Genomic DNA, 21,980 nt, shown 5'->3' with positions numbered 1-21,980 from the left:
GATTTATGTATAGCTTAGGCCAAAAAAAAAAATGAGTCGGTCTCTGGTCAGTGCGCGCGTCGATTTTAATCATGCGCGTCAATCTTTTTTTTTCCAAAATGTTCCGCGGTAGCTCCAACAGCGCCCTCTATTGCCATACCTCCTCATTTTTTTTTTACCAAAGAGCACCAAGGAATGGGAAATTGCACCAAGGCAAATTATGGAGGACACCAATGTACATGAGGACACCAAAAAAGCAAAAAAATACCCCACCTTGTCTGTACAATCCAAGCTTGAAGAAAAAAAAAAAAAGCCAAAAAAAAATAAAAAGCCGCGTCCCCGCGTCAATTCCGGAACTTTGGTCTGACCAGAGACCCAATTTTTTTTTTTTTGGCCTTATGGGCATTGTTTTAATTTGTGACAGCTTTACGTGGGTTGTTCGATTTTCATAAAAAATCCCCACTAGATCCAACGGACATTTGCGAGAAATATTAAACTGATATTCGACACCACATTAGTCCAAGTAATTTTCTGATGTCAAACGTAACATTGTTAGGTTCAACAATTAAGCATGCGTCTACCATGTCTCCTTCACTAGAAATCAATTTCAATGAAATGAAATCCACTTTTAAAATCAAAGTCACTAGAGTGGCATCAAGTTCTAAATTGTGTGGATATAGTATGCTTTATATATACTAAAAGCTCATGTAACAAAGATATCGGGTGAATTTACAATTATTTCAGTGTATGTATGATATTCCTGCCCGTGCTGTGCAAAACCCAATAAAATTTATTATATCCAAAAGTATTAGCGAATTGAATTTCAATGTTATTTTCCAACCATGTCGATTATGTGGATATATCAACTGCTTTGGACGAACAACAGTTCAATAAATATTATGATTTCAAATTTGCAGTGAAAGGCGGTGACAAATGCACTTTTTAATTCAATGCTCATTTTGTCATAGATAAATATGACAAATATTGCAAAATGCACATATATCGCAAAATATGTCATCAACACAATTTAGAGTACGTCACATAAATTTCACTGCGACGCGAATTTGTCAGGGTAAAGGAGAACATTACAATGAAACTTCAATTCTTGACGTCATTAAATTTGCCTTGCTTTTGGTTTCGTATGACAGGCATTTACTTTTCTGCAGTGAAAATTCAGATCTCCTCTTTATTTTATATTTTTCCTTTCAATTTTTGTTTCTGAGCTCCAAACCTGTACAGGAAATAGTGCCAGTACTGCATTAAAACTAAACCATTCTGTGATATAAATCCAATCGTGAAAAATTCAAAAAGCATTCTACTCGCTCACATTAATTTACAGAAAGATAATAAATTGGAAGCAACACTTGCAAATCGATAAATCTCACGTCACACAATTAATGCTGACCGCATTGTTCATTTCTGTAAATACCAAATATGCAGTACAAGGTTCCCTTTTCTTGTGACTTAGCAATACCTCAAGAATTAAATATCAAAATAAAATCTGATATTGCCAGGACAAGTATAAATAATTTGTCTGCATTGTCTGCAAAATGGTTTAAATATTTTTCTTTCATCTTAAATACAATACTTGTCCATTAGTCTGTGTACATGTGTGCATACTGTTAATACCAACATGCATAGTGTTTTGTTTATTGCAACTGCCTCTCGATTCAGATAAATATCTCATAGACAATGATTTGCTACTTTCTTCAGGTTCCGTACGGGATATACACGTAGAAAAACAGCTGTACATGTACGGTGATATTTACTGACAATGTAGCAAAAGTGTAACAGCTTTGCTACCAGTAAATCTGTCCAATTAAAAAAAAAAACAGCCACCAATGCACAAATTTTTTTTTCCAGATTTTTTTTTTTTTTTACAAATAGGAAGATCAAACAAAAGAAAATATTATCATTGACCTTGTGCACAGCAGCCATCTTGAAGGTGTTTTTTTTCCCCACAGGGATATGTAGAAATGCACCTCTCGTGTATTTTTTTTCTACAGTATGTCCCAAAAAAGCGTCTGTCTATTGTTGAAATAACTACGAAACCATGAAACGAATTTTGAAAATTTCTGACTGTGCAAATGCTCCTCATTCTCGGCCTAAACCCCTATGAGTGTCATTTAATTTCCCTAACGCCTCACTGCACAATGGTTAATTGATCACAACATCATTTTTGGACACCGTGACTACGTTCCTTGCCTTGATAAATTTCACTGTGTTATGTAAAGCTGTGTAAAATCCTGCATGTTGTGAAACAAATGCTGATGTGGTTTGGGATTGGAATCATTTGCCCTTGAGCATTAAACTGAGGTCTTGCCATGATGACTGATAGCCAGGCAAATGATTCCAATCCAAACCGCAGCCCTTTTCACAACATGGAAGGATTTTACACAGCTTATATAACACCGCACTGAAATTCGTTAAAGCAAGGAACTTGGTCACAGTGTCCAAAAATGCTGTTGTGATCAAATGACAATTGTGCAGTGATGCGTGACTGAAATTAAATGAAACTCATAGGGGTTTAGGCCAAGGATAAGGACTTCATGGCTTTGTAATTATTTCAAAAATAGTAAGACAGACACTTGCCAGCTTTGTCTGTTGACCCAGTTTGACTAGTCGCAGTGCTTGCTTGACTAGCCTTCGTTAAAAATATAGCAGGGGAAGTGGAAGTGAATTTTGAATGTCTGTGACTGTTTATTAAAAAGCAGGAGGGTTCAAGTAAAAGGACAACACCTCCAAGATGGCTGCCGTACGCAACGGCTCTATACAATATGGACATGAGGCAAGTATCAACTGCCACCACTAGCAGCACCTGTGTCCCGGTTCGGTTCCGGTTCTTTAATGGATGTCTCTAGGGCCAAGGGAGTCAGCCATTCCTTGGGTAGCATCTTCTCCATGAAGGGAAGGCGGGCACCAACGGTCGCTAGTCGGTTGATCCAGCTGGGGATGTCTCGCCGGCACAGGATCTGGAATCGAGTAAGCAATCACACGTCCAGTTTAATGGCTGTGGCTAGCAGTAATACACATGTCTATGGACAGTGGTTTGAGTCGCTTCCATAGAGAGGCATACATGTATGTAATTGTAAGCCGTAGTCAATTAATTTGGAGACGGCCCAAAGTTACAAATTTAGTTGTCACTTTTTAAGAAAGAAAACTCAATCGAAAATGGCACTTTTTTCAAGTTGTGATTTCCCCCACATGGGTGTGGTGTTCTGACTCTGTGTGTAGATGACACTATTCATGGTCGCACATTAGCCGACAGTGACAGGATTTTTGCAGGAAAGAAGATTGATGTTGTTGAAGGAACATTATCAGGATTGCCCCTCCCCAATCTAAACCCCCAATTAACCCTAACCCTCCTCAATCCTCCAAAATCCTCCTTGTGGTTTTGGATGATTTTGGAGGATTGAGGCTGAATGGTATTTTTCAGAAAAGTATTTTGGAGGATTGAGGCTGAATGGTATTTTTTTAGATAAGGATTTTGGAGGATTGAGGCTGAATTGTATTTTTCAGAAAAGGATTTTGGAGGATTGAGGCCGAGTGGTATTTTTTCAGAAAAGGATTTTGGAGGATTGAGGCTGGATGGTATTTATCAGAAAAGGATTTTGGAGGATTGAGGCTGAATGGTATTTTTTTAGATAAGGATTTTGGAGGATTGAGGCTGAATGGTATTTTTCAGAAAAGGATTTTGGATGATTGAGGCTGAATGGTATTTTGAGGCAGGACTGTCTGACGATTTTGAAGGATTGAGGGGCTGGGTACCCTTCATTTGAACATAAGTGCAACATTTTTGGATGAGGAGGATTTTGGAGGATTGAGGATGAATGCATTTTGGGGCAGGACTGTCTGAAAATTTTGAAGAATTTAGGCGGTGTTGTAAAATTTTGGAGGATTTTGTAGGATTGAGGATGGTTCCTAGCAAAAAGGCCTAGGGGGTTAGGGTTAAGAAACACCCATGCTCTTATTGTAAATGGTGACAAGTTCTAGGATCCACCTAGCCGTTAACTATGTTTAATTCCAGCAGTAAAATTGGGATAACAAAAGAATCACATGACCTTTGGCAGTAGTTAAGTACATGTACATGCATGTTCTCTTTTAAAACTGCACAATCCAAGGGGTCATACATTAAAGTGGTGCAGTGAGCAGTGAAACAGAAATTTTGATGACTGAAATGAGGTTTGAAATGTTGCATTATTATTATTATTATTAGTCATTTCTGGTAATGAAACCAAGGATTCCTCAAAAACACCCTAGGCACTGTAGCTCGCAAGCCTGAAGAAACCTGTGGAGAGAAGACAATGTGAAGAAGTTACAGTTTTAGAGGTGGGAGGAAAAGCCCAGAAGAATATAGTCTGGGGAAAACCCACGGAATCAGGCAGGGACTGAAAACTCAATCCACATTGGCCCAGGCGGGATTCGAACCCGGGTCACAGCGGTGGAAGGCGAGGAAAGTACCGCTACGCCAACCTGACTCCCCTTAGTTTCACATGTAACAACGATGAAAACTGGACCCAATTCAATGAAGCATTTAGTCGGTTTGATGAGAAAAGTGTACAACATCCTCCGATCAAGATTCAATAAAGATTTCATTTTGTTCATGAAGGGATAACAGACGTTGTTCAGGAAGCTAAGAAAACTTGATTTATGGAGGTGATGTGCTATGATCTGAAGAATCATTATAAAGAGCATGGAAAAAAGGAAAATGATATGTGGAATAAATCACACACCTGTACTAACTCCTGAGCAAAGTGGTTGCAGTTTTTGCGTATAAGATGGTACTCATCTCCAGGATATTTCTTGCCGAGGCAATCTACCACTTTGATGACGGCTTCCTCGGGTAGATCTGTGGTTCCCAGAGATATACATTCCCTGCAGCGGAAAACATATGCATGGAAAGGTACGGTAAAACTTTTGAAACATCAACATTAACCTAACTCCCTTCTGAGTTTTACTAAGTAGAGTACCAAGTCCATCAAAATCCATCACTGACTCTGCTTCACATAATGCTTCAGGACCAAATCAATTGAAATCCACCACTGCTATAGGTGGGTTTTGATGGAATTGGTACATATGGCTTATCTGCCAAAATCTCCCAAAATGGGAGAGGGATGGTTTTGAAGGAGTTGGGAAGGTTAGGGTTCTTGGAAAGGGTAAAACTTTGCAAGAAATTTCAAAGTAACCTGTCGGAAACTTCATGAGGACCACAAGAGTGATCTGAAAATGTAATCCACTTTATGCCCTCATCAATACAATTATTTATTCGATTTAAAATCTAAATTTATTTTTAGAGGTTAGTAAATATGTTATGGAAAGACATGTACATACTTGAACTTCATGTATAAGCATTTTTGGAAGTATACGTTACGACATTATTTTGTGTAAAATATAAACTCAGGTCATATTTTTTTTCATCATTTGAATTCAACAAAGTACAGGATTATTAACCTTTTAGTGAAACTACTGCATGAATTCACATCACATTTTCTCCCGTTATGCATGTTAGCACAACATGTGTCCATTTTCTCAAGTGTCGAATAAATGTGACTAAATTCATTTGAATATATTTCATTTGCAAATAGGAACAATGACTGTATTGTGCATACCAAATCATGTGAGGTGTCTCATATCATTTTGAGGCATTTGTTTATCTTACATGAAGCATATCTTATAATGTTCATCTTCTAATTTATATTAATCTTCTAATTTGATAGATTGCCTGGACAGTAGTGCCATTATGTATACCATGTTAATCAAATAAATGCTTAAATCAATTATCAAAACTTAATAATATTATTTCTTTCGGAAGGAATTATCGAAACTTAACAATAAATAGCTATTGGGCAATTCCACACCAAAGTGGACATGACACCAAAAAATTCAAATACATGTGACTTAAACAAATTTGGCATCAAATGAAAGCTAAAAGTCTATATTTTCAAGATTTGAAGTCAGAATTCTATTTTTGATACATTTCGGTACCAAAAAATAGGATTACGTAATAATCCTGTTTTAATCCTAAAAATGTGATTAAAAGTGATATGAAAGTATTCTACCAATACACACACAAAAATAGGTACTAATGCCATCAGTTTCTGTCATGAGAAAGTATTGGCCTTGAAAAACTGACTGAAACTTGTTTTTAATGTTTTGCGTAATTTGTTTCGCTTCAGTGACTTCTAATATTTCAGCCTTCGAAAATGTCCTTCCGTTACCGAAAAAATACATATTTTTAATTTATTTTTAAAACTTGCAGTATGAATGCATTGAAAGTTATTGTGCAAAGCAAGTTTAGGTAGGCCTTCAATATGACATTATAGCTGACACTGCTGCACTTCTCGTTTTTTAATTACAATTAATTAAATCATGTCCTTCCGTTACCAAATTGGTAACGGAAGGACGGTAACGGAAGGACAAATCGTATTTTTATCAAATGTTACGACATTTGTGCTCATGTTTGAAAAATGAAAATCACTGCAAATACATGCATGTATAATGAGCATTGAAAGGACATTCATGTGACCCACCTTCACAAAAGCGGGATAAGCAGGGCAAGGTGTTTGTTACAAAGGATGGCACAGGCATGTACTACATGTACAATGTACATACATGTATGTACATATATGTATGCCGACGTACCAGTACTTGTACATGTATGGAGTTGTTGCAGAAAATCAAATCATAAAGTTGCTGCCATCAGGATTCATGGACAATAGAGAAAAATACAATTTCTGTGAAGCCATTCCAGAAGCAAATTAAGTCAAAAATGAGATGGAAGAAAGTACCGGTACTTTGGGGCACTTTCATTCAATTTACATGTGTAAGACATGTGAGGTGCAATCTTTGACAAATTATGCCCAAGTTAACAATTTCAGTTTGGATGTTTATAAGTTAATTGTTACTACTCTAAATCATTGTAATTTGATTTCAAACATTGAATTTAGAGTTCAATTAAAAGCAACACCTAGAAGCATAATGATTCTGAAGCCATCAGTTCTACCGGTGGATGTTTTTACATTGTACATGTAGGCTGGTCGCCCCCCCCCCCCCCCCACCCCACTCTTTAGGTAAACCACTGAACCTACCGGTATTATTATTAAAAGCTGTTGGTGAACATGTAACCAATATACTCAAGTGTTCAAATACTGTGTATTTAAACTTTTAAGGATTGAGGTGATGGGTTTGAAGTTCATTTCTGTAGTTGTCTTGTGTTCGTGAATGATGTCTTTTTGGTTGTTTTCATTTTTCTTTTGTTATCATTAATTAGCAGGCTTCTATCTTTATCTCAATAGTTTTTGGGTATAATTATTTATGCCAGGTCTGCATATTGTTGATTTCACATTCAGTTACACATTTCAGCAATTTGTTTCACTTGTATAATTAGTGTAAATTCACATTTTGTTCATGCTATAATTGAGTAAACCTTTTGTCCTTCCGTTACCGTCCTTCCGTTACCAAATTATAATCCACTTAAAACGTTGTAATTATATTACCGAAACACTTAAAGTCAAATGAAAGGTGGTATAGTATAGATAAAGCTTCAGGGATTCCATTTCCTACCTTTAAAATATAATTGCCCCATAAAATTCACAGAGTTTACGCAAAACGTGAGTAAGTTGGAAAACCCTTGTCCGTTTTACCGTCCTTCCGTTACCGACCTCATTAATATTCATAATTCAAAAACGGGAGGCATTCATGCCCCCCAAAAGTGTGGAAATTGAAGGTAGCATTATAGCAATACAATTGTGACATTTGTTTGCTGTAACTATTAACAGTGTCTGTGATACACACATTTGAAATTTTGTTTAATGAGTGAAAACGTCCTTCCGTTACCGTGGAATTGCCCCATTGTGTAATAAAGGCTATTGTGTTGCAAAAAAAGTGAAATTCAGTGGTATACATGGTTGGAAAGCCCACAAAGTAAGCTTTCATTTGGTATATAATACAGCTCTATAGCCCCTCCCAATCTGGAGATATGACGTATTTGCAAATAGTTACTTCCTTGGAGTTCGAAGTACACAACTGAGAAAACAGGCTTTGAAATAGCTGGCTCTGTTGTAAAAGTGGGCACGATGCACTCATAATTGGGGTTTTTTTCCCCACTTTATTCATCGAAATCAACATTTCTGTGAATGAACCCTGAAACTTTAAGTAATAAAGATGTCATTCATGACAAAAAATGAAAATCATGACGAAATGTTCACCCTCTCAACGTTGAGCGGGCCATTACACGATAATGCACAGCACGACTTAATACCCTATCTTTCAAAGGACACTTACTTGAATTGAAACTGTTCTCCTAGATCATCACAGTCCCTCGGCTCAATCTCAAAAATTCCAGTAAAAGGGAAGGGATGACCCCCGAAGGCATATTCTGTTGGACAATCATTAAAATATACTGGTGATTCTAAGAGCTCACATATTTAAAGGGAATATACATCATTTGCTTTTGCTGTAATTTTCAGAAATGGATGGAATTGGGGGGTTGGAAATATATAGCAAATAGTTACACTGGTTTTTTTGAGGTTTTGGGTTCGAATATGCTATAAAAACCATGAAAAACAATCATTTTCCTGTAGTCTGGTTCCCTGACTCCATATAAGAAGAAACAGAGCAGTTTACATACATTGGGGAATTGTAAGGTCAGGGAACCAGTCTAGCTGGCTTGTACCCGTTCATAGGTGTGTAATCAATTGCAAACAAGTGCGATGGTCAATTGGGGCCAGTATTTGAAAAAAAGCCAGTTTTTTTCCAATGCTGGTCAGCCGACCAGCATTGGAAATTGATACAAAAATACAATTTTTCTTGAAAATGACAGTATACCAGGTGCCGTGATTTTACAGGATGCTTTACACTGTCATTCACTAACAGTCCAGCAAGGTATTTCAAAACGATTTGGTAGTTTTATTTTTTGATGTTTGCAAATGTTGTATTTTCCCTTTAACCCACAAAACAGAATTTCAATTTGCCGTGTCCAAAAAAAAAAAATCAATTACTTTCAACATCATCTGAGTTTTTATTACGGTCATTCAATAGAAAAAATCTTCAGGAGAAGCCATAATGCTGTTTTTTCCTCATTGCAAAACTAGCAACTTCCTTCCCTTCCAAAATACTTTGCCAACAAGTTTTAGTTCTGGAGGAAAAAAAAATTAGGGGCCGTCCCCTAAAGTACATATGCACGAAAAGGTGACTTTTTAGATTTTTAGATCCCCCCCCCCCCCCCGGCATACGCTGTGGTTCCACACCCCCCCCCCCAAAAAAAAAATTTTAATGGCTGAAGTGAAGGGTATAATAACGAGTTTCAATGCATAAAAGCTGCTCCTGATAGGTATTAAATTTGAGAAATTACATTGATTTTATGACAATTAATATTTAACCAAATTATCACTCTACGTATATTGTACACATTGGCTTGGACCCCCTCCCTTCCTCCTGTACACATGGTGCATGCAATGTTAACATCCCCCCCCCCCCTTTGTGCATGCATACTTTATGGACGACCCCTTATCTTGATATTTTGAAAAGTAAGCAATGTGTTCCTTTTAAAAGTACCTTCATATGAGACAAAGGCTAACAGAACAAATTGTATGAAATGTCAAGTAAACTGGTTTTTCTTACAACAAAGAGCCCTCACAAAACGATACACATACATGTACATACATGCACATGGTGCTTCTGCAAAATCTTTTAAGCCCGGTTCACACTTTACGCGAAAGCAAGTGCAAAGCGAAACTCATGTCATCAACAATGGTGGAAGCGCTTCGAACATACTGTTGACGTCACAAATTTCGCTTCGGTTTCGCTTGTGCTTGAAGTATGAATAAATCTTCAAGTTAGTTAATTTGGCTACAATTACAATGTAAGGTGTATTATGGCTTGAAGATGGATGCTATTCTTTGTATACAATGCATTATTACCTTTCCCATAGACCTCGACACCAGCATGGAACACTCCTAAGCCCAATGTTGATGTGTACTCATTGGTCCAATACTGTATGATATGGAAAACAAAAATACATTCCTCACTGAATACTTTATAAATTATCCTCATTTGTGGGATACCTGCCATAAAACTAACTCACGCTGCGTGCGGTGGCCTAGGGCCATGGGCTCCGTGCATAAGTACCCCCTCAGTGGTAAGAAAGGGAGAGTTGGGGGAGACCACTGGGTGGGAGAGACATTCAAACACATCGGTAACATGACGCCTGATGCTCATGTGAAGAGGCTATGGCTTCGAGTACATTCACGTGCGTACTTCGTACCCTCCAAGCCCTCCAAGCAAGCACACGTGGTGTGTCTCATCCACTGGGCTTTTGAAACTGGTAAAAAAGCACCATTTCTTGGTCCCGCACGGAGCCCAATCCAAGGTCATGACACTAGCAGTGCCTGCTTTGTTGCAAACCTGGGGGAACTTCCTACAAGTAGGTGCAGGTTCACATAACGTTAACCCTGCTCAGTCCAACAGGATCCAACAATTTTACATTTCCATAAGATCCTTTTGGACCTTGTATATTCCTGCTGAAATTTGTTGGATTCAGCAGGTAACTAAAAAGGGAACACGGTTGGATTCTGTTGGATTCAGCAGGCAACTGAAGACATTCATAGTCGGATTCTGTAGGGTGCTAGTTGGACTCTGTTGGATTCAGCAGTAACCAATAATATAGACAGTTGGATTGTGTTACATTCTGTTGGATTCAGCAGGCAACAGAAAAATAAGGCTCGTTGGAATCTTTGGGATTGAGAATGCCAGTTACATGTAAGCTTAATGCCAGTCATTTTATATTTTCAGATACCCAGCAACTTGGCAAGTTGGATTGTGTAGGATTGTGTGGGATTGTGTGGGATTGTGTGGGGCTGTGTTGGACTGTGTTGGATTGAGCAGGAAACTACATATGAGTAACCGTCTGACTCTGTTGGATTTAGCAGGGCAGTCCCAGGAATCTGAATGCAACAAATGCTACTAGAAGTTGGCTTCAAGAATGGTGAGGCTCACTTTGGAACTAAAATCATTCAGTAAGTGCACATAAACTTGTGTTTTCTGTAGACAATCATGATCAGCCATGATAAAACATCAACGGTAATTCAGCACGTATGAAACTGATACCAAAAAATGATGTTGTTTTCAGTTTTTGAGTTTCTGCATCACTTTTACTGCTTCATACAAAAAAAGTAATGGATCACACAAAATATAATGCATCATTCTATGGCCGGAATATTACTTTTAGAAAGGAAAGGCATTTCCTGTAAATAATCAGTTATTTAATAGGGCTGAGTCAATTCGAATAATTGAATATTCGAATATTCGACCTTCCAATCGATCAAATATTCGAATATTTGGTTATTTGGCCATTCCAAATTCCCTCGAAAGCAAAAATATGCCAAACATGTACATGTAGTCAACGTATGTGAGCACGTCAGCATGCCATGCATGATTTCTTCACAGGTAAGTCAGGTATTTGACAACATCAGTTGTTCTTCAGTCGTCAGTAATTTAAAGATTAACAATCACCAGAGAAGCTAGAGTGAAGGATTCCTTGTTTGCATGGGAGACGTATTAAGCCGTGAACCCCAAACACGGCGGGTGGCATCAGCTATTGTGACTCTCCGACCCTGAACTCGCAAACAGGAACCGAGCATATCTATTACTGGAAGCTTCTTGAAGTCTACAAAACGGTGTACTTCCTAGTCACAGTATTGAGGATAAAAAAAATCACTTTTATAGTAATAACTCGCACTTTTGTCACCAAGAATTGAGGAAATGATTTTATATCATTTTAAATAAACTTATTCTCAACAACCAAAAACTCCAAGAAAAAAACCTATGATATTTAATGTCTTTATTAAATGAAATATGGGTCTTTGAATTGTAAATGCATATTTAAGTTTATGCAAATAATGGGCGTGGGCGCGGCATACACACGCCCCAGCTTGACACGTGCAAAGCAGTATTTCCTTGTTTGCCCACAGGGGATGTATTATAACATAGAGCAAGGACCCAAGGAGTTCGTACTCCAAGACTTCAAAAGTAAAATGATGGTCGCCGCGCTCAAAAGCTACAATAGAAAGCACCTGGCGCCAGCTTGCTCAGTTGCTCACTACGCTAATCTCGACACAATAGAGATCCGCGCTCACTAATGCCAGAAAAGGAGTTTGCATGGCTTCGTAGACAGTACCATGGTAAATACGCATGCGCAGTTGTCATACATCGCTAAAAATGAATGATTTTGAAGTGTTTGTTCGCAGTTGGATGATACTGTATATAAATGTGGTCAACATCACTGGAACAATCATTTCATGAAGAACAAAATGCTCTGTACCTTTAGTGTGAAAACTTGTGAAATTTTCCAAAAAAACACATTTCATCAATGATATATTGCCAATTAAAATGTCTGAAAATACATGAAAACTTATCTGAAAGAAATCCAATTTATCTCCAAATTACAGGGACAGATAACGCTTTTAAGCACCAACAACTGCACATTGCTAACTTGAGTTCATAACTCACATCTAACAACTTCGCAGTTGTAAAAACCTATCTTGTCGTAAAATATATTTTTCAAAAAAGAGCAGCAACGTGACATGACTTATTATGCAGCATATAGGGAGGTTGTTGGTTACCAACTAAAAAGGCGGCGACGATCATCGTGTTCAAAGGCCGCTGGCATTCACGCTTTGAATGGTCAAGGCTTGCGGTCACAGTGCTGTAGCTATCAGGGATGTGATTTCTCCGGTTTTATCCGGAAATCCGTTTTTTTGGGCCTCAAAAGTCCACCAACGTGAATCGTGTGAATCCGTTGAGAAAATAGGGGGGTAGAATGTGCTAATTAATTATTCATAATGAGTTTTGCTTGCCGAAATATCCGAAATTTACTTACGGACATAAACTTCGTTGATTGATATGTATGCCGCACGAACATATTGGACACCCAATGTGAGAACGAAGTTGAAGACCATGCGTTGCCATTAGTGCGATTATGATTTTTCGCTCGGGGCCGAGGTTGTGGTTATGTAGGTCTAGTTCCTGTGTCGGTACTCGAAATGCACGTGTTGCGCTTGTCAGGTTTGCAGACGAGTGCAGCATGGTACACTGGTACCCTTCGCGTGCTAACAGAATCAATGCTATGATGAAGGACCGGAACCAGTGACTACTGCAAGTACTCACAGGTTCGTTTTCCGTGTGTATAATCGGCCGAAGTTGGATCGTAAAAATAGTAAAATACCAAACAACCATCGATGGAAAAAGAGGATTTCTGCAAATTAATTCACAGAACGTGATCTTCATTTTCTGTGTATGTATTTTCCATTGAAATGACGAGATTGCAAAACTCGAACCTGTGGAGAAACATCGTAACGTGTTTCTGCAGTCCTGCAGAATTTTCGGCCACTTGGGACGGGCTGCCGGCCGTACACAGTGCAGCAATGCACACTACATGTATACTGCGCCGGGCCGGCCGTGTGTACGGCGCGATGTTCGGCCGGCCAGACTGAATGTTTGCGGCGCTAGCGGCCGTGATGTACATGTACGTTAAGCATAATTGTGGAATGACCCACCTCAAATATATAGATTTTTAATTAGGTGAGGCAAGTTTTAATCACTTTTGATGGCTAGTCTTGATAATTTTTGTGGCGCAAATGAGAATAATCCAGGCACAAAATAAATGAAATATAAACTATTCCTTGCTTTACTACAAATATAGAAATGGTGAAATATTTTTTTCCAACAATACTACCGACGCTATTTTGAAAGGCATGTTATCGGAAGCAGAAGTGATTTAAGTTTACAATTTTGATTTTTTTTTTACAAAAATATTACAAGATCTCCTCTGAAATACTCTAAAATGCACCAGAAAGCTTCTAAAGTTCAAAATTTTTCGGGGCCCTTAAGCGGGCCCCGGACCCCACGCCGTAATGGCTACACGCTTCGCGCTCGCCGGAGTTTGCATCCCTGAGCTATAGACATTCCCGAGGTATTGGTATGTTAATGGTCAAAATGTAAATCGCCCAAGAGTTCTGACTCCTTGGGTCCTTGCTCTATGATTATAAGCTGTGTACCCAAAACACGAAGGGTGACATTTCAGCAACCCACCTAAAGAAAAAAAAATCTCCAGCCGAGCTCTGGCGGGCGCTTTGTTGGCGGGCTAATTAGGGCACAGGTGCGCTGACCCGGTTCTTTTGTCTGGCTAAGTGCGTGCTCTGGAGATAACTTTCTAATGGATAGGCCACTAAAAGGTTTGGATATTCCAACTTGCAAAATTTTGATACTACATTTTGTCTAGCGGTGGTTTTCTATGCTGGGAATCAGGGGTACGGTGAGGTGCGGTGAGTTGACCGCAAAGTCTGTCTGGCGAAATAAATGAGAGCTCTTTTGAGTTTGAAATCCTCTCTGTTGTCTGCCATTTTTCTTGCGTTTTGCTCGACTTGGAGGACATAAGCCAGAGGTTCCCGCTATTATTACTGAAAGTATAATTGCTGAACTAGTTTTTGAAGTGTTTATGTATGTTTTATTTGTGCAAATATTGGGTGCAATTATTAGCAGACTAACCCAGCGAACAAAGCTGATGGACAGCGAACGAAAATGTGTTCGATAAAAGGGTGCTCTGATCAGTTGAGAGAACTAGATTATTTTGTACATGTACATGTATATAATTACGGAGGCATTGAGGCGAACATCTAACAGCCATAATAAATTTACCCCTAAAAGTAAACGAGAAATTCTTTTAGAAATATCACAGAGTTCGTAAGTAAATGAACCGAGGTTTTCAAAACGTTTTAATGTAATGCTGGGGTTCATGACAAGTTTTCTACAACACCGCCACGTGCTGTGGGCAGCATACTGCGTGCAAGGCGATTCCCTATAACCACGTACATTCGACCCAATTGAACAGGCGATGGAAAACTTTTAGGGGGAATTAGCTTCACTGTATCAGTGTAATGTACCGCTTCTTGTGCGACCCTGTGCGAGCAGTACGTCCTCAAAATAAGTACATGAAAACGGAAAATACAAAGGCCCACACAGAAAAAAGAAATCAAGTTCTTTGCATGAGATTGCAGAGGTCTTCTACATCGATGTTGGCATGCCATTTTCGCGATGTCAATAGCCGATCCAGTAAGCCCCTCCCACTGCGCACGTGGGCAAATTAACACGTGCTCCTCTCCAATGCCACGCTGCATTTTCCAATGCTGCACACATGTACATAGTATGTAACACCAACGCGCGGGGAAACTTGCCAGGATCGCATTGGGGAAAACAGCGGCGGTTTTCTTTTGAAAATAGGGATTGTAAGTAGGACAACAACAAACAAAAATACGGACAACAGAAACGTTACTACTCATGCTAGAAGTTTGATATGAAAAGGTGTCAGGAAGTGTTTTGTGAAGACATGACAGACAAAATGTCTTATTTATCTTGTCGGAAGCATCAGCAATTGGTGTTGCAGTCCGGCGTTAAAAAAATGGGTTGGCTTTACTGCAAGCACTCCCAAAGCAGAAGTAATATATGTATGGCATTATTGCTTGGCATATATACAAGCTACTTTTATGGGTTTTTTTGCAGCAACTTGAAACTTAACTTTGAGAATACAATTTTGTTGTTAAAAAAAGTTTTTTCCACCTTTTTTTTTCATTGCATATCACCACCGAATATTCTTCTTCGAAAATAAATATTTGAATATTCGATTACAGATCAAATATTCGGATATTCGGCACAGCCCTATTATTTAATATACACTGTATCATATTAACCATCAAGCAAAACTGTACATGTACCGGCTGGAAAATACACGTAATTCAATATGCTATGCAATGTGGATGGCTGAACACACATTGCACTGCAAGATTAATACTGCATGATAAATAATGTATTTGCATACGTGTACATGGTATCAGTTCATACAAAAAATTGTGTACACACTAATTAAACAGTGAACTAATGCTGGTACGTTACAACTGTATGTGGTACGATGCACAAACTGTGCACACACATACATGTACATCCTATACACTGCACATGGTGCCTGAATGTACTGTATTCCCATAAAATCTCGCAGGATTTTGAGGTCAACTTGCATGCTCTCTTACACTGCATTTCTTCTTTACGTTTCAACCCCATTGTTTTCCAGTTCTTTGGAGTATTCTTCGTGTGTGCACAAACTCTAAATACAATATAGACTGCGTTTCTTTGGTGTACAACAAAGATCTGGTACACGGCACCCTGTGGCGACATGTGCACAATAGGGAACAAAAGATGTGCACGTCTCCACAGAGCAATTTCTATAGGTGAATACGTCTCCACAAGGTTATCACGAAATAGATATATGGATTTTACTGAAAACTAGGAATTTCCAAGGTGTGTTGATCTGTCGCAAATTGAAGTATTTTAGTTAAGGGATAATTAAATTCGAATTTCAGCCCAGGAAATTATTTCTGGTTAAAATAGGAGCATTTTGAAAGTACACTTTCAAACTCAAAAACCTTAGTACACGAGAACAAAGACATGACTCCACAAGGATACAATTACAGTATGGGTGTACCATGTGTGTAACGTCCTATTTCTGCAATTTATTTTGTTTCCTGCCTGGGATAATCCAGTCAATGGCAATGAACGAAAAGAAAGAATTACAATTTACAGCATGTTAAAAACATTGCCAATTGATGACTATAATAGACTGAAAAGTGTTGACCTCAACTTCCGTAAACTTAGTCAATCAGGCAGATAACAACTGGGTAAATTCTAACACAGAGTCTGTGACTACACTAGTCAGTGTTGGGTACCGAGACATTCACATGAAAAATGAATGTGAACTGGTGAGTAGGGGTGTGCATTTAAGGGGTAGTACGGGAACCAGCTACCAAACTGGAAAAAAAAACACAGCTACCCGGGTACTTGTTATAGAAACCCAACCCCAAAATTCAAATCTCGGAAGTGGCTGTACAGATTGTGCATAAAGGGCTGCACGATAATACTACCACATCAGTGCGTCAATGCAGCAAGATACATGTGTGTACAGTGAGCTTTGTATTAGCTTACTGGTGAAAACTGCAAGTTCCACAAGCGTCATAAACGTGAAACCTGTTTTGTATATTTTTCCACGTAGCCTGGTTTCATTTTGAAAATTCCCCACAAATGACATTCAAAACCTTTCTTTTTCATTGTCTGAGAAGCTACTAAGTAATTTTTAATGTTGCTTAGGCCAAAAAAAAAAAGTCTCTGGTATGCGCGCGCGTCGCCGTAGCCATGCGCGTCGGCAAAATGAAAAAGTTTTTTTTTCAATACAAGATGATGTCTCAAAACCGCCAAACTCACTGGTTTGACTGGAATCCTGCTGCTGCACAATTTTAACGTGTTTTTTAGATGGGGTTATGATCGAGAATAAGCTTTATGTGGCCTTTCTGGACTCCCATATATTTGAACTAAGTTTAGTCGGGCACCATTTGCAGTCATCAGCCGACATTTGAAGCCCAAAAAAAAAAAAAAAACAGGTAAAAAAAAAAAAAAAAGCCACGTCGCCGCACCACTTTTGGGACAAGCTCCATACCAGAAACCGGAGACTTTTTTTTTGTGGCCTTATGGGTACCTGATCCCATAATCTGGAACCGGTTCCTGACATCAGCGGTCGGGTACTCGGGTACCCAGTTCCGATGCACAGCCCTACTGATGTGACTTGCACGCTCTAGTCATGAGTGACAGTCAGTAAGTGGGTTAGGTAACTAGCAAAAAGTTGACACACTTACCATATCATAGACATTGAGCTTGACTTCCGTAGCTGTCTTTAGGTCTCCATTGGGAAGTTGGGAAGACATAGCTTGCTGCATGGCCCCTTAGGGGCCAAACTTTAGGTTAAAACGTAAAGCAGTGTTAGTTTCTTGTACCAGCTTGGGAACCTACAAAAAGAAAATGTCAGTGTTGTAGTCGAGTGGAGTCCATCACAAGTCCTCTTAAAGCTACAGTCCATCATTTGTAATTTGTGCATTTTGTTCGTTTGAAGCAACAAAAGAGTTCAAAATCTAATGGAGGATACTGAAAAACTAACCTGATGAAGTTTCAGCTAAGCTTCAGCTGTATATTCCGAGAAAAAAAGCATTCTAAGATCTCAATTTCAAATCAAAAGTTACTGAATCATGTTTTGAATTGCAGCTATACGCGACGTCGCGCACTGATCCGACGAATTATAACAACCGCGCGCGCGTGTGCGTCGTTCCAATACTTGTGCGCGCTGCGCTGAATAACAAAACGAACTACTAATTTAAATTTTCCTACGGTGCTTCTTAAGAATCACCGTTGGAAATGCCTTCTTTCGTTGATTACCTCAAAATGACAGCTTCCCAGAAAGAATAATTTCACAGGGAGTTTAGTTCCCTTACTATCTTTCAACCAAGTTTGTTTTTCAACAATAATTACGTCAGTTACTTTTCGGATGGCTGCAAATGATGGACTATAGCTTTAAGTCCATCACAAGTCATCTACATGTAAAAGTCAAATCACAAGCTATTCAAATACAGGTAAACTGACATTGACAAAGGCATTCCTTTGTAATTGCTCATCCCCTGTTACTTGAGAACGGACTTTTGGATAGACTTATGATGAACTTGTCATGGACTTGACTGCAACACTTTTAAAAAGATAGGGCTGAAATGATATATCGATATATATCCGTATCGCGATATTTTGATACGATACAATATATCGATACGAATGTTAAATAACGATACAAAACGATACATACAACTGCGCCAGAATTCAAGGAAAAAAAGTACCACGTACTTGGCCTAAGTGTTAACAGGTTCACTAGTCCAATGGCAATGCATTCATGGACATGGTCACTTTCATTTCAATTTTCATTTTGCCATTTCTACAATTTTCCCAAATCACAAACATATTGTTGACTAGACCCGTGAACGTGGCTTGTAAACTACCACGTTCACGGCCCACGGCCCTTGTAGACCAACCTTCGGGTGTGCTCAAAATACCAGAAGTATTAAAGATAAATGACGTCGTTGCTCAAGTTGTCTCGGTAATATCAACGTTCGTCGGCCATTCCGTTCTCAAAATTGGCTTTCAGAAAGTTTGTTTTGTTGTTTCCCGGAATTCCCACACACTGATCACGACTCGACTGTCCACGACTCGACTGTACGCGATGATATGTGCATGGTGACCGTAAAGTCATGGCCAAATTCTGCTAAATGCACTTCGAAAATCTGTCCGATTTATAAAAAATCTGCCAAATTCCCCAGAATTACTCAATATAAACACTTAAAATCACGTGCAGATTTGTAGTATTGCCATAATTAAGGTTCAAATTACATTATGAACAATCTATAGTCACAGAATGATGTTATGAAATTGTGTAAATGTCAGGCAAATTTGCGTCAGTTGCTTCACGACAAAGTCCTGTTCCAGTGAACCTCAGCACCTATAGACCAACCAACCTGTCCCATTATGCAAGGGTTTGTGTAAAGAGATTGAAGCTTTTTTAAACAAATATATCTTCTTCTTTTTAAACTCGCTATGTTTTTCTGTCAAATAGCCATTTTTGCAGAATTCTGCCAGAAATCTGCCAAAAAAATCCATTCTGCAAATTTTCTGTCAAACTCGTTTTTTAACAAAACATCTGTCAAAGTTAGCCGAAAATCGGCTAAAATGGTCACCCTATGCATGTGATCGTGAACGTCACGCGCCGTAGTTTCCAGAACATCTAAACATCGGATTTAGTCAGGTACCAATGCCTTTTATATTACATTTTAGCTGTTTGAAAGATACGCGATACTAATTCCTGTAAGCCTGCCGGATTCATACGGTATTTTGCGGATTCAGCTGGATATAAAGTATTGCGTCAATGACATAAAAACAGTGTGCAGTCAGTGCATTACATACAATGCCCGGCAACCAGATATAGCCCCCTCTATAATAATCAGGACCCGAAACTTGCCCTGAATATTCGCTCGTACTCGAACTCCCCGGCCCGCCCCCTGCAATCAGGACGCTGGGATACGCTGATGAGCTTCACAGAATCCTGTGAAGGAAATGACCTATGACATATAAATAAAGCATCTGACTGCAGCTGTTCAAGACCGCACTTAGACAATGCGCGCAAATACTATCCTAAAACTTCGTATAGAAATGCACACATTCCATACCGGGTGTAATTTCTTTTTCCATTGCGGACTATGTGGACAAATTTTGAGCGTCGCATAATGCAATCATTGACCATTCGTGACTTCGAAACGGAGCCTGCTTATATTCCTCCATGGAGCAAGTAACGGGAATTGCAAATTTACAACACAGATAAGTTTTACAGATTTTCCTACATTATATAACGCTTTTGAATACAAAAGCATTTATGAATTGGAATAAAAGAGTAATAAGTCTTTACGGCCGTTCGGACGTTTGAAACCTTGCAGTGGTCGTGGCCGTGATGCCGTCACTCATGCACGCGTCACAGGTCACGCAAAATCTATCCAATCATAGCGTGAATTCATCAGAGTATCCCAGCGTCCTGTTTGCAGGGCGGGGAGTACGTACGAGCGAAGCCCTGAATAATGTTATGATAGTAGTAAAATGGGGTAAAAAATAATAAATGAAATGCTAAAGTTCCCAACAATTTATTCTCGAATTAAAATGCAGGAGAAAGCATCGTAGATTTTCCAACCCCCCCCCCCCCCAGCATGGCGCATTCGGCACGCCTTCGTCGACTCACTCCCCCCCCCCTTATATCACCCCACCCCACCCCACCCCGTTTCCTCGGCCTCTAAGCTAGTTCCTCAACGTGCGCAGCAATTAGATGCGATTTTTTGGAAGCGTTTATAAATGCTCAGCAGGATGTTTTCTTCAATGCTGATGGGTGACTACGGAGTCTACGGGCTCCATTCCCTCACCACCTACCTCCCCCAGACATTTCAGGTTTAATAGGCCTCTAGCAATAACTTTCCCACACGAAGTGATAAGTGTGAGTGCCAGATCCCACGCGCGGCAAGCCTCCCACGCACCGTCCCGGCCACGCGCCCTCGAGGTCTCACGTCACACGCGAAAATCCGGCCCCGAAAATTGACCAACATAAGCCCCCGATAAAGTCTCCCATAAAAATATTGCGTGATTTTTCGCGCGGAATTGTAGCGCGTGTATACCACACTTCATTGACAAAAATTTCATAAACAACTTCACAATTTTTGTGAAGTATTTAATATATTTTGTTAGCTTTTTTTGTGAAACTTTAAATTTTGTATTTTATAGAAATTATCTTCTCGTTTTTGGGTCAATTTTCCGGGGACAGACCTACCGACCGACCAACCGGAGACCGACCGACCACGAAGTGACATGTAGAAGCTCCTGCCAAGCTTAAAAAAAAATACGAACGTACTGATCATTATTGAACCATAAGTTGCTTCATCCAGGGATAAAGAGAATGACAAGTGGGTAAAACGACATTCATCTGAATTTTGCTAAATATTGGCGGCAATGTGTTTCCTCTTTTTTTCATCGTCATATTTTCGTTTTGCATGCATCATTGAAGTTTCCAACTCACGGTCATACGTTCAGATTATTAATGTTTCGAATGATTTTGCTCCTGCTTCTTGCGTTACACTTTTTTTAATAAGATGAACTGTGAGTGTGATTAATTTTACCGCTGGTGTTGTTAATTAGGAAAAACCGATCCCAAGGTTTCCACTCTGGCGCGCTCAAAATAATTAGGCCTGAACTCTTCACTCGAAGTCAGTTTTTCACCATTTCACGGTTTGTGTTTCTATGGTTCTTCCCGTTCCTATGGAAACGCGTCCTTCTGGTTGATTGTTTTATCGTTCAAGCTTGTACGTATAATAATTGCAAGCTAGTTACAATAAATCGTACTGTGATCGATGTTTCATTGCGAGCAGTCTTTCAATAATAGTCTGCAAAGCTTGTAGCATATGAATAATTGTTCCCGTTCGTATGGAAGCGCGTCCTTCTGGTTCATAATTAATACGTCGTTAGGCTTGTACTTGTACGTCTAATAGTATCATGGAAAT

At 39.2% G+C, this 21,980-nt stretch overlaps 1 protein-coding gene across 2 annotated transcripts; it reads right to left on the bottom strand.

The window, feature by feature from the left end:
- Positions 1–2,501: 2,501 nt before the first annotated feature.
- Positions 2,502–19,139, bottom strand: LOC119718753 (deubiquitinase DESI2-like). 2 transcript variants are annotated; one of them, XM_038188160.1, is made up of 6 exons: positions 18,927–19,139; positions 17,712–17,810; positions 9,900–9,972; positions 8,263–8,356; positions 4,713–4,854; positions 2,502–2,951 (listed from the first exon to the last, which is right to left on the bottom strand). In XM_038188160.1, the coding sequence occupies exons 2-6, from the start codon at positions 17,790–17,792 to the stop codon at positions 2,775–2,777; spliced, it is 567 nt and encodes a 188-aa protein (XP_038044088.1). In that variant the 5' UTR covers positions 17,793–17,810; positions 18,927–19,139; the 3' UTR covers positions 2,502–2,774. The 2 variants fall into 2 exon arrangements, with proteins under 2 accessions (XP_038044088.1, XP_038044087.1); XM_038188159.1 differs by having other exon boundaries at positions 17,712–17,861; positions 18,927–19,138.
- Positions 19,140–21,980: the final 2,841 nt, after the last annotated feature.

Source organism: Patiria miniata, unplaced genomic scaffold (assembly GCF_015706575.1).
Source record: "Patiria miniata isolate m_02_andy unplaced genomic scaffold, ASM1570657v1 HiC_scaffold_7, whole genome shotgun sequence".
In the NCBI taxonomy this organism is placed as follows: domain Eukaryota; kingdom Metazoa; phylum Echinodermata; class Asteroidea; order Valvatida; family Asterinidae; genus Patiria; species Patiria miniata.
This window is presented reverse-complemented; position numbering and strand designations above follow the sequence as displayed.

Bases quoted from the DNA above. Each gene is read 5' to 3' on its own strand.
- LOC119718753 (XM_038188160.1), bottom strand. From the start codon at position 17,792: ATGCAGCAAGCTATGTCTTCCCAACTTCCCAATGGAGACCTAAAGACA. The intron at 9,973-17,711 runs GTAAGTGTGTCA...CATATCATACAG, and splicing joins AGCTCAATGTCTATGATATG to TATTGGACCAATGAGTACAC. The intron at 2,952-4,712 runs GTGTGTGATTTA...ACTCGATTCCAG, and splicing joins TTGCTCAGGAGTTAGTACAG to ATCCTGTGCCGGCGAGACAT.